Source organism: Heptranchias perlo, chromosome 9 (assembly GCF_035084215.1).
Source record: "Heptranchias perlo isolate sHepPer1 chromosome 9, sHepPer1.hap1, whole genome shotgun sequence".
NCBI classification, from domain to species: Eukaryota; Metazoa; Chordata; class Chondrichthyes; order Hexanchiformes; family Hexanchidae; genus Heptranchias; species Heptranchias perlo.
The window spans coordinates 22,019,546-22,035,578 of record NC_090333.1 but is presented as its reverse complement, the minus strand read 5'-3'; the positions used below and the strand labels follow the sequence as shown (position 1 = coordinate 22,035,578).

Sequence of the window (16,033 nt, the reverse complement as noted above, 5' to 3'; positions counted from 1 at the left end):
TGGGATCAAACAATGGACTCACACCAAATGGCTTTGATAAATAAAGCCTGATAACAGATTGAAAAAAAAGCAACAGACTGTGGATACTGAAAATCGGAAATAAACACAGAAAATGCTGGAAAATACTCAGCACATCAGACACCATCTGAGGAGGGAGGAACAAAGTTAACATTTCAGGTCGATGACCTTTCATCAGAACCTGATAACGTAAATTTGCTTGCCTGAAAAAAGACAAATAGTAGAAGTGTAAGGTACAGAGAAAGTAAGACTTGGAGAGCCTTCATCAGACAGGGCATATTGGGACAGAGATTTTACACTACGATTGCACGTTTAGTTGAGGGGGGGGAGGGGGGGGGGAGGGGAGGTGGGTTGATATTCCTTGCATGAACCGGTGTATAAAAAGATGCAATCCTTAGGAATTCCTCTACTGTGAAATCGAACGGAAATCTCAAACCCGGGGAGGAGTTTTGTCACTGGGTCATTTTTAATCAAAGAGACCCAAAGTATTAAATAGTATGGCTCAATAATCCTGCATGGATACACCTCTGGTAAGAGATTAGGCATGTGACAATTAGAATCCAGTGTTGCTACCACCGGTTCTTATGTCTCCAGGGCAATGGGCCCCTTCTTTTATTGTATCTTGCTTCAAGGTTGCTTCCTCAGTTTCTACAACAGATCACTTTGTTGGTGGCTAAATAGACTTTTAGTCAAATCTACTTCCAAATTGTAGACATCCTAAGATAACCTGAGGTTTTTTTTTAAAAATGTCTTCCACTTAACTAGTGTGTCATGTTTATGTTGTTTAATTCACTGCCACCTCTCATCTCGGAATGCTTACCAAAGATCTGTTTCTCTCTTTGGTGCAATTTTTAAAAATGCTGCTCATCTACAATTTCTTCCAGTTCCGACGAGGTCTACACCTCAAATGTTCTCTTGACAAATGCTGCCTGACCTGGTGAACGTTACCAGAATTTTCTGTTTTTGTTTTAATGTGTCATGTTTCTTGGGTTTCAGAATTAGGTTGTATAAGTTGTACAAATTGTACAAGTGCAATCAGGCCAAAATGATAAATATGAGCACTCATTTCATAAGAACATAAGAAATAGGAGCAGGAGTAGGCCATACAGCTCCTCGAGCCTGCTCTGCAATTCAATAAGATCATGGCTGATCTTCGACATCAACTCCACTTTCTCACCCGATCCCCATATCCCTCGATTTCTTTAAAGTCCAAAAATCTTATCGATCTGTCTTCACATTACAGAAGTTTAGGATCCTTTTTCTAAATTCACGAGCAACAGAAAATTGATTCTAGTTAATAGATTCTAGTAACATTTAATCACTCCTCTGCCCTTTGCAGACTCAATCAACAAGTACTGGTAAAAAGAACAGTATGGAGTAACCTGGTTGCAAAGTGGAATCTCAGCTCATTTTCAGAAAACAACAAAATTTAGGAGGAAATGAGACAGGCATGATAAGGAAAAATATTAAAAAGGTACAGAAAAGAGCAGGAAATGGGTTTAGTGTAAATTGTTCCGTTGTGGAGATAGTACTGGCACAGGACGATGGAATGAATAGCCTCCTTCCGTGCTGACATTTCTAGGATCACTTCTTACCTGGCCTCTAGTTGGCGTCCTGTAACCAGTAGTAGACCTCTTAGAGAAATGAATGTATCTCTACCCCAACAGCGGAATAAACCAGCAGAAAAATGTGGCAGCCCTTAATAGGAAATTTGAAAATCCTAATTAGAAGAGATGGAATGGAAAAATAAAAAGGCACAATAGCTTTTTAGCAAAATATCGTAAGAGAACATTATACAGGGGCATTCAGAGAGGCTTCCTGTTCACAGGTAAATTACAAATATTGCATGTTATATAAAAGAGGGGGCAATGTAAATTTCTACAAAAAGCACATGAGTGGAACCCACTGTTTTCATTACAAGTCTGCTATACAGTCATAATGCTGAATGATACTTGCCCTTCACACTGAGTGACCAAATCATATTGAAAAGCTCAGAATCAGTTTGGTATAGAGAATACAAAACTAGGCAAATCCTGTAAAGTTAAGATCATCTACAAAATTGTTTCTCATGATACAGTCTTGCTTCTTTTACAGTATTTGATTTTTTTTTGTTGAAGCTAGTTATAAAAGAACAAGGAAGTTTGGAGTTTTCAGTTTTACTGAAATTCCTGAATTTCAGTTTCGTGCAAAAACACTGCAATTATATCTCCAAAAAAGTTTAAAATCAAATAATTTGATGGGAAGCAACGTTCACTTACCAGCTGCTAAGGAAACACAGCACTGTTCCTTCTCGCCAGTAATGTAATTCAGTCTATATGGAACATTTTCCAGGGAAGGAGACAGTTGCGGAAGACCGGGAAATCTTCCCACTGCACACATCTGCAGCGAACCCATAGCAAGCTGCTTCACAAATGTTGAGCCATTCTGCACAAAGCTACAGGAAGAAATATAAAATCAGTAGACACCATAATCAAAATTTTCCCTCTTGCAAATATGTTCACTCCCATCAATCCTACCCTTCTGCACCCCCCCACCCCAAAATTAAAAACGTTAAGTATATTTGAGGAACAACCAGCAAAGTTATGACAGGTAATCAAACACTCAACCAGCTAAACAACTGGATCATCCCAGTAAAACCTCAAATATACATAAATCTGCTAAAGAACAAATGTAATCAAAAAGGCTAATGGAATGTTTATATTCCAGCTCGCTTGAGATAAAGGCTAAGAGTTGGATATTATGTTACAGTTGTGTAAAGCTCTAGTCAGTTCTGGGCACTGCATCTCAGGAAGGATATATCGGCCTTGGAGGGGGTGCAGCACAGATTTACTAGAATGATACCAGGGCTAAAAGGTGAAATTATGAGGATAGGTTGCATTGACTAGGCTTATGTTCCCTAGAGTAAGATTAAGTGGTGATCGAATTGAGGTGTTTAAAATGATTAAAGGATTTGATAGCAATGTATAGATTATGGAACATTTCCTGCAGTTTGGAGGGTGGCAAATGTAACCCCACTATTTAAAAAAAAGGGAGAGAAAACAGGAAACTACAGACCGGTTAGCCTAATATCAGTAGTAGGGAAAATGCTAGCATCTATTTTAAAGGATGCGATAACACGACACTTAGAAAATAGCAACAGGATTAGACAAAGTCAACACGGATTTATGAAAGGGAAATCATGTTTGATAAACCTACTGGAGTTTTTTGAGGATGTAACTGGCAGAATAGATAAGGGAGAACAAGTGGATGTGGTTTATTTGGATTTTCAGAAGGCCTTTGATAAAGTCCCACATAAGAGGTTAGTATGCAAAATTAAAGCACGCGGGATTGGTGGTAATATACTGGCATGGATTGAAAATTGGTTTAAAGACAGGAAACAGAGAGTAGGAATAAATGGGTCTTTTTCGGGGTTGCAGGCAGTGACTACTGGGGTACCGCAGGGATCAGTGCTTGGGCCCCAGCTATTCACAATATATATCAATGATTTGGCTGAGGGAACCAAATGTAATATTTCCAAGTTTGCTGACGACACAAAACTAGGTGGGATCGTGAGTTGTGAGGAGGATGCAAAGAGGCTTCAAGGTGATTTAGACAAGAGTGGGCAAATACATGGCAGATGCAGTATAATGTGAATAAATGTGAAGTTATCCACTTCAGAAGGAAAAACAGAAAGGCAGAGTATTATATAAATGGTGATAGACTGGGGAATGTTGATGTACAAAGGGACCTGGGTGGCCTTGTACACCAGTCACTGAAAGCAAACATGCAGGTGCAGCAAGCAGTTAGGAAAGCAAATGGTATGTTGGCCTTCATTGCAAGAGGATTTGAGTACAGGAGCAAGGATGTCTTACTGCAGTTATACAGGGCCTTGGTGAGACCACACCTGGAATATTGTGTGCCGTTTTGGTCTCCTTACCTAAGGATATACTTGCCATAGAGGGAGTGCAGCGAAAGTTCACCAGACTGATCCTTGGGATGGCAGGACTGTCATATGAGGAGAGATTGGGTCGACTCGGCCTGTATTCACTCGAGTTTAGAAGAATGAGAGGGGATCTCATTGAAACATATAAAATTCTGACAGGGCTAGACAGACTGGATGCAGGAAGGATGTTTCCCTGGCTGGGGGGGTCCAGAATGAGGGGTCACAGTCTCAGGATACGGGGGTAGGACATCTAGGACTGAGATGAGGAGAAATATCTTTACTCAGAGGATGGTGAACCTGTGGAATTCTCTACCACAGAGGCTGTGGAGGCCAAGTCACTGAATATATTTAAGAAGGAGCTATATAGATTTCTAGACACGAAAGGCATCAAGGGGTATGGGGAAAGAGCGGGAATATGGTACTGAGATAGAGGATCAGCCATGATCATATTGAATGGTGGAGCAGACTCAAAGGGCTGAATGGTCTACTCCTGCTCCTATTTTCTATGTTTCTATAGGGTAGATAGAGAGAAACTATTTCCTCTGGTGGGGGTGAAGTCCAGAACAAGGGGGACGTAACCTTAAGATTAGAGCTAGGTCGTTCAGGGAAGAAGTCAGGAAGCGCTCCTTCATGGGAAGGGTAGAAGTCTGGAACTCTCTTCCCCAAAAAGGTTTTGAGGCTGGTTTTGTATCGTACCAAAAACTTTTGAATATTTCCCAGTTTGTCTGTAGGTTTACCCATTAAGAGTTCAGCCCAATTTACTGTGGTCAATTCATTTTTCATCCTTTCAAAGTTTGCTTTACTTTAATTTAAAATCTTGGTTTGTGACTTTCCCTCTCAAACCTAATGCAAAAACTCAATCATATAATGGTCACTATTGGCAAGATGTCTCTTATCAGATTGTTAACACCACCAAATTGGGGATTATAGTTAATACAGAGGAGGACTGCGATAAAATACAGCAAGACTTTCAGAATGGGCGTGTAATTGGCAAATTAATTTCAATATAGATAAGAATGAGGTGGTATATTTTGGTAGGAAGAATAATGAGGCCACATATCCCTTGGATAATAAGAGTCTAAATGGGGTAGAGGAGCAGAGCGATCTGGGGGTACAGATATACAAATCATTAAACGCAGTGACGCAGGTTAATAAGGCCATTAAAAAAAAGTAAACAAAGCACCAGGTTAATTTCTAAAGGGATAGAATTGAAAAGGAAGGAAGTTATGTTAAACTGTACAGAACCTTGGTGAGACCACCCTTGGAATACTGTGAACAGTTCTGGTCTCCATATTATAAAAAAGATATAGAGGCACAGGAGAAGGTGCAAAAATGATTTACTAGCATGATACCAGAACTGAGAGGTTATACCTATCAGGAAAGATTGAACAGGCTGGTGCGCTTTTCTCTATAAAAGAGAAGACTGAGGGTTGACCTGATAGAGGTCCTTAAGATTATGAAAGGGTTCGATAGGATAGACGCAGAGATGTTGTTTCCACTTGCGGGAGAGACCAGAACTAGGGGCCATAAATATGAGATAGTCACTAATAAATCCAATAGGGAATTCAGGAGAAACTTCTTTACCCAGAGAGTGGTTAGAATGTGGAACTCGCTACCACAAGGAGTAGTTGAGGCAATTAGCATAGATGCATTTAAGGGGAAGCTAGATAAACACATGAGGGAGAAAAGAATAGAAGGATATGCTGATGGGGTTAGATGAGGAAGGGTGGGAGGAAGCTCATGTGGAGAATAAACACCGGCATGAACCTGTTGGGCCAAATGGCCTGTTTCTATGCTGTACATTCTATGTAATTCTAAGTAGTTAACTAATTCTGGTTCATTACTCATCATTGAATCCAGTATGGCTAGTAGAGACCATTAGCTGGGCTAGATTCCTATGCAGGTTTTAGGGGTAAAAGATTCTATCATAACACTTCACCCATTAATATATTTGTGCTCTAGCTTTAACATCAGACTCACCTTGACATTCGCTCCCATGTTATATTCATAAGAGTTGTGTAGGCCCCGACAAGGATTGCATCGAAGTAGCATGGGATAAGGTAGCGGGGAAGGCATTTGAGATAAGCAAATATTGCTTCAAACCAGTTACCAACCTGGTAGAAAAGAGAAATTAATTATACAGTGCGCTCGATTTCTAGTACAATATGTAGTGTTACTCAAAAGCTGATTTACTTTTTCTAATCACAAGCCACGAACAGAAATCTGCACTTACAATAACACAAGGGTTTCTAGAACATAATGAACCATTAAAACATATTCTTAGATCTACCTCAAAATGTAATCAATCACTCGGTTTAAAATCTTTACTTTTCACTAAATTGACATAGGTTTTTTAAAAAAATATTAGAGATCCAATTTCTAATTTTGATTGTAAAATTGCCTTGATTTACAAGTTCAAGACATTTTTTTCTGATCAGAGAAAAAAAGACTTGCATTTATATAATGCCTTTCATGACCTCAGGACATCCTAAAGCGCTTTAAAGCTAAAACTACTTTTGAAGTGTAGTCACTGTTGTAATGTAGGAAACATGGCAGCCAATTTGCACACAGCAAAGTCCCACAAACAGCAGGGTGATAATGACCTGATAATCTGTTTTTTTCAGTGATGTGGGTTGAGGGATAAACACTAGCCATGACACTGGGGAGAACTCCCCTGCTCTTCTTTGAAGTAGTGCCATGGGATCTTTTATGTCCACCTGGGAGGGCAGACATCTTGGTTTAACATCTCGGTTTAACATCTCATGCGAAAGACGGCACCTCTGACAGTGCAGTACTCCCTCAAGTGTCAGCCTAGATTATGTGCTCAAGTCTCTGGAGTGGGACTTCAACCCATAACCTTCTGACTCAGAGATGAGAGTCCTACAACAGAGCCACAGCTGACACTGTCAGATTAAATCTTTGAACACTGCAGTAGAATTTCTGCAAAGACACAAGCAGTGCCTGAACTTAAGTGCTCTTGTTTTTCTGCACTTTTAATTCAATATTCAGTGCTAGGCCCTTAGGAGAAAAATATTAAGTCCTTAGAAGGATTGCAGTGTATGCCCAACAATTTAGTTACAAAGGCCCACACTTTATTAAAATGATGCAAGAGCTTTTATTTTCTACTGTTTAATAACAACTTCCATTTATATAGTGCCTTTAGTGTAGAAAAACATCACAAGGCACTTCGCAGGCATAATTAGACAAAAATGGATACCGAGCAAAAGATGATATTAGGAGGGGTGTCCAAAAGTTTAGTCAAAGAGGTGCTTTTTAAGGATGGTTTTAAGGGAGAAAAGGGAGGTGGAGAGTTGGAGGGTTTTAAAAGGAAGGAAATTCCAGAGCGGGGGGCATAAGCGGCTGAAGGCATGGCCACTACATATAGACAAAACAACACTTCAGCTTATACCTTTGCAAGAGTGCCACCACGTGCAATCAAACGGTTACTGATGTAGTCCATCATCCAGTCTCCAGCCCTCAAATTTTCACAGAAAGGATGTCCCAGGTCATTCCTAGGTCTAATATCTGCGAGTACTGACACAAACCCTAAGTAAAGCACAACAGTCTCAGTCACATATGCTATAGAAAGGTTTTCAGAAAGGTAATTCCTTAACTGCATCAAAAAAACCTATGATGTACTGATTGAACTTGAGAATTATAACACCCAGAAAACATTAATTAAATTTTGAGGGCCAGTTTATTTTTATATAGATTTATGGTAAACCTCCTAAGACATAATAAGGTTGTGATATAAAGTACAAGTTTAATTTGTTTGGGACTTGATCTATGAAGAACACAATGCAGTTCACTGGTGCCATCCAGTGTTTCCAACAGATATTACAGCAGGTCAGTATCTTGTCTTCCTTTTTCCACCAATTATCTACTGTTGCGTCTCAAGACATGGACACTTTGCTGAAATACAGTCGTTACGTGCCCTTTAATACCTCACCCAATGATCATTCTTCAGTGTAAGCCTGAACAGTGAGTGTTTAGTTGGCTAATCAATGGTGAGGTGCATCACTTTACAGCCTCATCCACACATGTGGAAATTGGGCAGCGAGACGGCATTCAGGAGCAGAAACTTTAGCTGATTTTCCCTTCTGTAACGTAAGGACAGCGAAGTCAATTACAACCTCTAACTGCTGCCCTGGCTGAGATCAGCCAACTCAGCATGACCAGGGATTGAACCTGGAATCTTCCTGCGCTGTATGGCTCAGTTACTCACGAGCTTAACCAGCTGAGCCTCCTGGGAAGTTCCAGTATCCCAAGTTTTAAAGTGTCCATTTTACCAGCTGTGGCATTACCCACCACCACCACCACCAACCCTCCCTGTAATTAAGTTCCCTCCTGAAAATGCAAGTACTAGTTTTTAAATGTTCTAATCCAGCTCATCTATGAATGGCTCTGCCATCATTTTTAAAACTAAACCCAAAAACCATAAAATAAATATTTCACAAAATCTGATGCAATATTTAAATGTTTCCATATATTAATTCACAATTGGTCTGACTATTTGTATAAATGCAACCAAGGATCCACGTACCTTGCAAGCCAGCATATTTCAAGGGTCCCAAATTTGCAATACTGTAGCAGCCTCCTCCATCCTCCTGTTCCTCAAAGTCACATCGGTAAAGCAACAGGTTAAGGTCAGCCAATGTAAGATCGGCAGCAACGCTGTAGGTTTTTAAAAAACAAAATCACAGGAGACACATGAATATACTGCAATTATAGTAAGAGCACATTGGCTTCAAAACGAGGCATAATTCACATCTTTTGATCAGTAGTTGTATTTTCTTATACATATATCTCAACAGTACTCAGTTACAACTGCCATGTAACACTAAAAGACTAAGTAAATATTTGTTTAAATAAAAGTATACACCATATGCTTCCCTTTGGGAAGAACCCAGATTCTTAATACATTGCTGTATGGGTCCAGTAGTTCACTGAGGCCTACAGAAGCAGTCTGCTAAACTCTAAAGCAGAAATGTGATTTCTGATTATATTTTATAACATCCTGCAGAATTGAAGTCCTACTATAAGTGAGGGTCCATTTTACTTTTACTTTGGTGCTTATGAGGAAAAACGAAGTAATCTCCATTCAAAGAAATGCTGTTAAATTGGTTAAACTTTAATGTACAATTGTTGAGCTACACTCATATAAATAGAAGCTACTTGATGCATTAGAAAAGGTTTAGAGAAGAGGAACGGGATGATTCCAAGTCTAGGGAAACTACGTTATAAGGGATAAGAACATAAGAATGTAAAAGATAGGAGCATGAGTAGGCCAGTTGGCCCTTTGAGCCTGCTCCGCCATTCAATGAGATCGTGGCTGATCTGATTCTGGCCTCAACTCCATTTTCCCGCCTGTTCCCCATATCCTTTGACTCCCTTGCTGATCAAAAATTTGTCCAACTCAGCCTTGAATATATTCAAAGACTCAGCCAGGGGAACAGCCTCTCAGCATCTACCTTGTCAAGCCCTCTAAGAATTTTATACATTTCAATGAGATCACCTCTCATTCTTCTGAACTCCAGAGAATATAGGCCCATTCTACTCAATCTCTCCTCATAGGACAACCCTCTCATCCCAGGAATCAATCTAGTGAACCTTCGTTGCACCCCCTCTAAGGCAAGGTTATCCTTCCTTAGGTAAGGAGACCAAAACTGTACACAGTACTCCAGGTGCGGTCTCACCAGAGTCCTATATAATTGCAGCAAGACCTCCTTATTCTTATACTCCAACTCCCTTGCAATAAAGGCTATCATACCATTTGCCTTCCTAACTGCATGTTAAATAGGCACACCCAGAAGTCGAAGGGGAACTGGCAGCTGCCTCTGAATTCATGGCTCAAGCCCTGGAGAGGGGCCAGCTTGCCAAGCTGAGAAAAAGCAGTAGACAAACTATTTTTTAAAAATTGTCTAAAGCGCGACATCTGAGTGAGAGAGACAGAGAAAGACACACTCATATGCACATAGTCGGTGAGCAAAATATCAGGAAATTGTATTTTTAAGGGTTCAAAAAAAAAAACAAATGGCAAATCCAAAACAAAAACAGATCTGTCAGCATCAGAAAATTGTTTCAGGTGGAGAACCTCATCTTAACTCCAGTTCTATATTATCTCTATCATTTTCCTATTTATAATATAGTATTTTTAAAGTGCCAACTGCAGCTATCCTGAAAATGGTTTCCAAGTTCAACTATTTTCTTTCTTTCTGGTAAATAATGTTCTAAGTTGTGTTTTCAAAGAGTTTTTTTAATTTTTGAAATTGAGTCATGTACATCTACACTACTACTGCACCAAAGAAAATCTGCTACTTACGATGCAAATGAAGTACTCAGCACTGTCGAAGTATTCTCATCAGGTATACTGCCAGCTTTATAATGAGGATTAAACTGAGAGAGATGATGGCGGAGTATTCCAACTGATTTCTGGGCATTTGGATCCAGGCTCACCCTACAAAGAGTATGATTATGAAATATAGAATGCTTTACAGAAACTCATCATAAATTTAATTGAAATATGCATAAACATAATTTGTCACTTACCTGAAGATAATGATGCTTCCAGGAGGAAAGTTTTCAAACTTAATTTCATAGACATAGTCACTGCGATCTTTAGACGTTACCTCTGCTCTAATTATTTTGCTGTCATTTAACTGGAAAATGAACATGGAATTAGCTTTTCATAAAACATTCTTATACTGTTTATGTTAGTAACTTACTGAAAAACACAAGTGTTCTGATCTGCCGTTGCCACAACAATTTATAGATCTACATAATGCTATAAAAAAGGATGTGCTCTTTACCTGAAGATGTTCCTCGATATCCACCGTATATTGAGGCAATCCATTAATGTAATGCTCATCTCTTTTGTATGGATCGGTTTTCCTCTGCACTGTCTTGGCCTCCATCACAATCTCTTCTATTTTACCTGTAATAAAGGTGGTTCGTATAGAATTTTCTCAGTACATTTAGTCAAAACATAAGAAGAAAATGAGTACAAGACAAGTAGGTATATTCTTATTAGGAGCAAACCGTACACTATTATGCTACAGCCAGGATTATTTTGACGCCGAGAATAAAATTTTACAATAATATCAGAAAGTATAACATTAGGTGTCAGCCTGAGCTCACTGAGAGCACTCTCACCTCTGAGTCACAAGATCATAGGTTCAAGCCCCGTGAGCACATAATTTAGATTGCTATTTCAGTGCAATACTGAGGCAGTGCTGCACTGTTGAAGGTGCTGTCATTTGGATGAGTCATTAAACCGAGACCCGACCCCGTCTACCACCTCGGGTGAATGTAAAAGATCCCATGGCACTACTTAAAGAGTAGGAGAATTCTCCTAGTGTCGTGGCCAACATTTATCTCTCAATCAACACCACCGAAAACAGTTTATCTGATCATTTATCTCATTGCTGTTTGCAGGACCTTGCTGCATGCAAATTGGATGCTGTGTTTGTCTTCATTACAACAGTGAATTAACTTTAGAAGTACTTCATTTGCTTTGAAGCACTTTGGGACATACCGAGGGTGGAAAAGGTGCTATATAAATGGAGGTTCTTTCTTGCTTCTCTCTTTATAAATGTACTATGTTTTGTTTTGATTACAGATCAATGCAATATGGATAAATCAATGACATAGAATTACATCGATCCTGATTTTAATTCCGCTGCCTGGCAGAAACCACTTCTTTCCTGAACCGCCTGCAATTTACCTACACCAAGCTGGCGAGGTCCTCTTTAAATATGCAGATCAGGCTCTAAGTAATACAACTAAGTGGGATTTTAAGATCTGAATACCTCAAAATTGTTGTTCTATTCAGGAAAATATTGAACTTTCTCTTATGTTGACATCAAATGAAGGAAACAAAATTGTTAGATTTTGATTTTCTCCAAAAACAAAAAGGTGGTGAATTGATGTTTAATAAAATTAAGTTACAGTTTCCAAATAATAACTCATCAACATGGGGAAGGTATAGATAAGTCAAGTGAAAGTATATTCCACAAGGGACAGTGGAAGAACCAACTTGTTCTACTTGTGAGGAAATGCCAGATACCACAACAGAACAAACAGTTGTGGAGATCATCTTAAGTGAAATAACAACAATTTGCATTTATACAGCACCTTCAACGTAGTAAAAAAATCTCAAGGCGCTTCACAGCAGCGTTTTCTAACAAAATTTGACACCGAGCCAAAGAGGTAGGTTTTAAGGAGTGACTTAAAGGGGGAGAGATTAAGGGAGGGAATTGCAAAGCTTAGGGCCTGCCTAGGCAGCTGAAGGCACAACCACCAACGGTGGAGCGATGAAAATCAGGGATTCGCAAGAGGCCAGAATTGGAGGAGAGCAGAGATCTCAGAGGGTTGTAGGCCTGGAGGAGGTTACGGAGATTAGGGAGGGGCGAGGTCATGGAGGGATTTGAAAAGGAGGATGAGAATTTTAAATTTGAGGTGTTGCCAAAGTGGGAGCCAATGTAGGTCAGTGAACACAGGGGTATTGGGAGAGGACTTGGTGAGAGTTAGGATATGGGCAGCAGAGTTCTGGATGAGCTCAAGTTTACAGAGGGTGCAAGATAGGAGGCCGGCTAGGAGAGCATTGGAATAGTCGTGTTTGGAGGTTACAAATGCATGAATGAGGGTTTCAGCAGATGAGCTGAGGCAGACAATATTATGGAGGTGGAATTAGGCGGTCTTGGTGATGGAGAGGGTATGGAAGCTCAGGGTCAAATAGGACGTTGAGGTTGCGATCAGTTCGGTTCACCCTCACAGTGCCCAGGGAGGTGAATGGAGTCGATGGCTAGGGAATGGAGTTTGTGGTGGGGACTGAAGACAATGGCTTTGTTCTTCCCAACATTTAGTTGGAGGAAATTTCTGCTCATCCAATGCTGGATGTTGGGACAGCAGCCTGACAAATCAGAAAAAAAATCAGTGGAGGATTCAAGAGGCAGGTGGTGATGTGGAAGAGCTGGGTGTCATCAGCATACATGTGGAATCTGACATTGTGTTTTCGGAAGATGGCTCCGAGAGGCAGCATGCAGATGAGAAATAGGAGGGGACTAAGGACAGATCCTTGGGGGACTCCAAAGTTAAAACTACAAAGTTGTGTGGGAGCAGGAAGAGAAGCCGCTGCAGTTAGATTTTGGGCAGTACGGGCATACCAGTAAATGTAAAGCACTCAAGACTGCTAACGGTAGTGACTGGCACCGTTGTACCTAACAGAATATCCATAGCAAGACCTTAAACTTGTAACACTAACATATGTGCCCTTTACACTAATTGTGGAACATCAATCTGGCCCCTACTCCAACAGTTTCGATATCCCTTGTGTGATGTATGAAGCAGGTCTGTCATGATTACATTACATTAGTCCTAGATGCCAATTCCAGCAGGACTACAACACAAAAAGTTTCACTTTCAGCTTAAGATCCAAATCCCACTATACGTTAAGGTGTTGCTGAAAGCACACCCAAATTTATACTAGCAGCAAGCTGGCTGGAGAGGTCACACGAGGTTCTGCTGTCCAGCCCAAAGACCCAAATAGGAAGATCTCCTCTTAGGAAGAGGTATTTTACATGAGGGAAAGGGATGGATTCTACTGTAAACATTATTCACTTTGTGTATTTAGTAAATAATTACACAAACATTTTTTTTAAAAAAGCACCAAGCTCATTTAATAAAAGTAGGATATATCTTTTTTCTTCAAAAGACAGGAAGCCTTTTTGCCTTTTAAAATGAAGATTAAAAATTGCCCCAGTTATCATGCTGTCAAAGAACTAATATTAAATTATTAAAGACATGTAAGATACCGTTAGCCATCACCTTAAAAATGTATTTAAAAAGCAGAAACACTACCTGGGATACACATTGAAGGTAGATCAGACTTATAGAAAGATGTTGCTGGGTCTCTAAATGCAGTGCGTGACACAGCCACTACTGAGCGGTGGGTTCTTGGGCAATGTCGTGTTACTGCCACTATGTCTTCATCAACTTGATCCACATACACCTAAAATGTAGATCAACTACGTTTGAATATGGGTCTCAAAAACTTGGTGCAACAGCTTTTTAATTCATTCAAAGCACATAATGAAGAGATCTGATTTAGAATCCTGTTTCTAAATTTAAAGAACAGAAAATTGGACTTTTCCATACCTGATTGAAGAAATTAGCCCCTAGCTCACGGTGAAGTCTGTTAATTGCATGTTTTCCTGCAATGATTCCACTTTGTTGATTGACCTTTCCTGGATTATCTGGATGTGCATTAGAATCATATTTAGGGTACAGCCTCTCTTCTGAAACCACAGATATCTATTAACGTACAAGAGTAGAGAACAGATACAGTTGACCAGAAAGTATCGAAAGCAATTTAAAATACACAAAATATGTGCATTATATTTTAAATGCCACAATCTAATTTAGGACTTTAATGATGATATTGCTGGGATCAGGCAGGAAAGAGGAAGGCAGGTAGTAATTGCTAAGTCACACAACAAAGTGGGATTTTAAGATCTGAATACCTCAACAGCAGCAGCAAGACAAATCAGAAAAAAAAAATCAATGGAAGGGTCGAGAGGGAGGTGGCGGTGAGGTACAGCTGGGTGTCGTCAGCGCACACGTGGAATCCGATGTCATGTTTTCAGATGATGTCGCTGAGGGGTAGCATGTAGATGAGAAATAGGAGGGGCCCAAGGGTGGATCCTTGGGGGACTCCAGAGGTAGCGGTGTGGAAGCAGGGAGAGAAGCCATTGCGGAAGATTCTCTGGCTACGACTGGAGAGATAGGAATGGAACCAGACAAGGGCAGTCCCAACTCAGCTGGACAACGGAGAGGCGTTGGAGGAGGATGGTGTGGTCAACCGTGTCAAAGGCTGCAGACAGGTTGAGAAGAATGAGGAGGGATAGTGCACCAGTCACTTTGATAAGGGCCGTCTCAATGCTGTGACAGGGCGGAAACCTGATTGGAGAGGTTCAAACATAGAGTTGTGGGAAAGATAGGCATGGATTTGGGAGGCAACAACATGTTCAAGAACTTTGGAGAGGAAAGGGAAGTTGGAGATAGGGTGATGGTTTGCCAGGACAAAAAGGTCAAGAGTGGGTATTTTTGAAAATGGGGGTGATGATGGCAGATTTGAAAGGAAGGTGGGCAGTACCAGAGGAGAAGGAACTGTTTACAATATCAGCTAGCACTGGGGCTAGGAAAGGAAGTTGCATGGTCAGCAATTTAGTGGGAATAGGGTCGAGAGAGCAGGAGGTTGGTCTCATGGACAAGATGAACTCGGAGAGGGCATGAGGCGAGTTAGGAGAGAAACTAGAGAAAGATACAAGTTCAGGGCTAGGGCGGAGGGAAACCTTGGGGCAAGTTTGGCTTGGTGGACAAGGGGAAGGGAGGGATGGGGAAGAGGCAGCTGAACAGATGGTCTCAATCATAGTGATAAAAAAGTCCATGAGCTCCTCGCACTTGTTGGAGGTGAAGGTGGAGGAGGCAGGGGAGAGGGGTTTAAGAAGACGAATGGTAGAGAAGAGAAGCCGGGGATTATCTTTGCATTCCAGGATAATCATGGGGAGTGAGTAGTCTTGGCAGAGGATAGCAGGACCCGATAGTGCTTTATGTGGTCCAACCAGACTTGGTGATGAATGACTAAACTAGTTGTCCGTCATAAATGTTCAAGTCTGTGTCCCTTGGACTTCAGGAGAGAAGAGGATAGAAGAAGGATAATAAGCCCCATTACTGGAAAGATATAAAATATGTACTTGTTTATTTCCCCACAATGCTATTATCCCATAATAGGAATAACTGAATGAAGAACACTTTGCTTTTTGTGGGGTGTTCTGATTAACAGAAGACCACAGAAAATTAATGTTCTACCGCAACATTAAAAACTGCAAATATTCAAAACATTTTACACAAAATAATATCCTTCAAGCAAACCTGATGGGGTACTAGGTGATCATAACCCACTGTGCTTCCTGAGGCACAGCATGCCATAGAAACAATAGTTGAACTTGGAAGAGCATCTTGAGCAGAGCGATGCTGTGAAAACAAAGGAAAGAAATGATGCATAATCAAGATTAATAGGCATTTTGATTTGAG

General features: G+C 40.4%; 1 protein-coding gene across 3 annotated transcripts in view; it reads right to left on the bottom strand.

Annotated features, from left to right (window-relative positions):
• agla (amylo-alpha-1, 6-glucosidase, 4-alpha-glucanotransferase a) overlaps positions 1-16,033 on the bottom strand; it is an 82,750-nt gene that overhangs the window by 26,732 nt on the left and 39,985 nt on the right. For all 3 annotated transcript variants that reach the window (XM_067989993.1, XM_067989994.1, XM_067989992.1), the window contains exons 15-25: positions 15,872-15,973; positions 14,096-14,251; positions 13,799-13,949; positions 10,750-10,874; positions 10,490-10,599; positions 10,263-10,397; positions 8,484-8,614; positions 7,350-7,486; positions 5,921-6,054; positions 2,277-2,452; positions 1,614-1,716 (exon numbers count right to left, since the gene is read on the bottom strand). In XM_067989993.1, the coding sequence (XP_067846094.1) occupies positions 1,614-1,716; positions 2,277-2,452; positions 5,921-6,054; positions 7,350-7,486; positions 8,484-8,614; positions 10,263-10,397; positions 10,490-10,599; positions 10,750-10,874; positions 13,799-13,949; positions 14,096-14,251; positions 15,872-15,973 (1,460 nt within the window). The remainder of the gene's footprint in view (positions 1-1,613; positions 1,717-2,276; positions 2,453-5,920; positions 6,055-7,349; positions 7,487-8,483; positions 8,615-10,262; positions 10,398-10,489; positions 10,600-10,749; positions 10,875-13,798; positions 13,950-14,095; positions 14,252-15,871; positions 15,974-16,033) is intronic.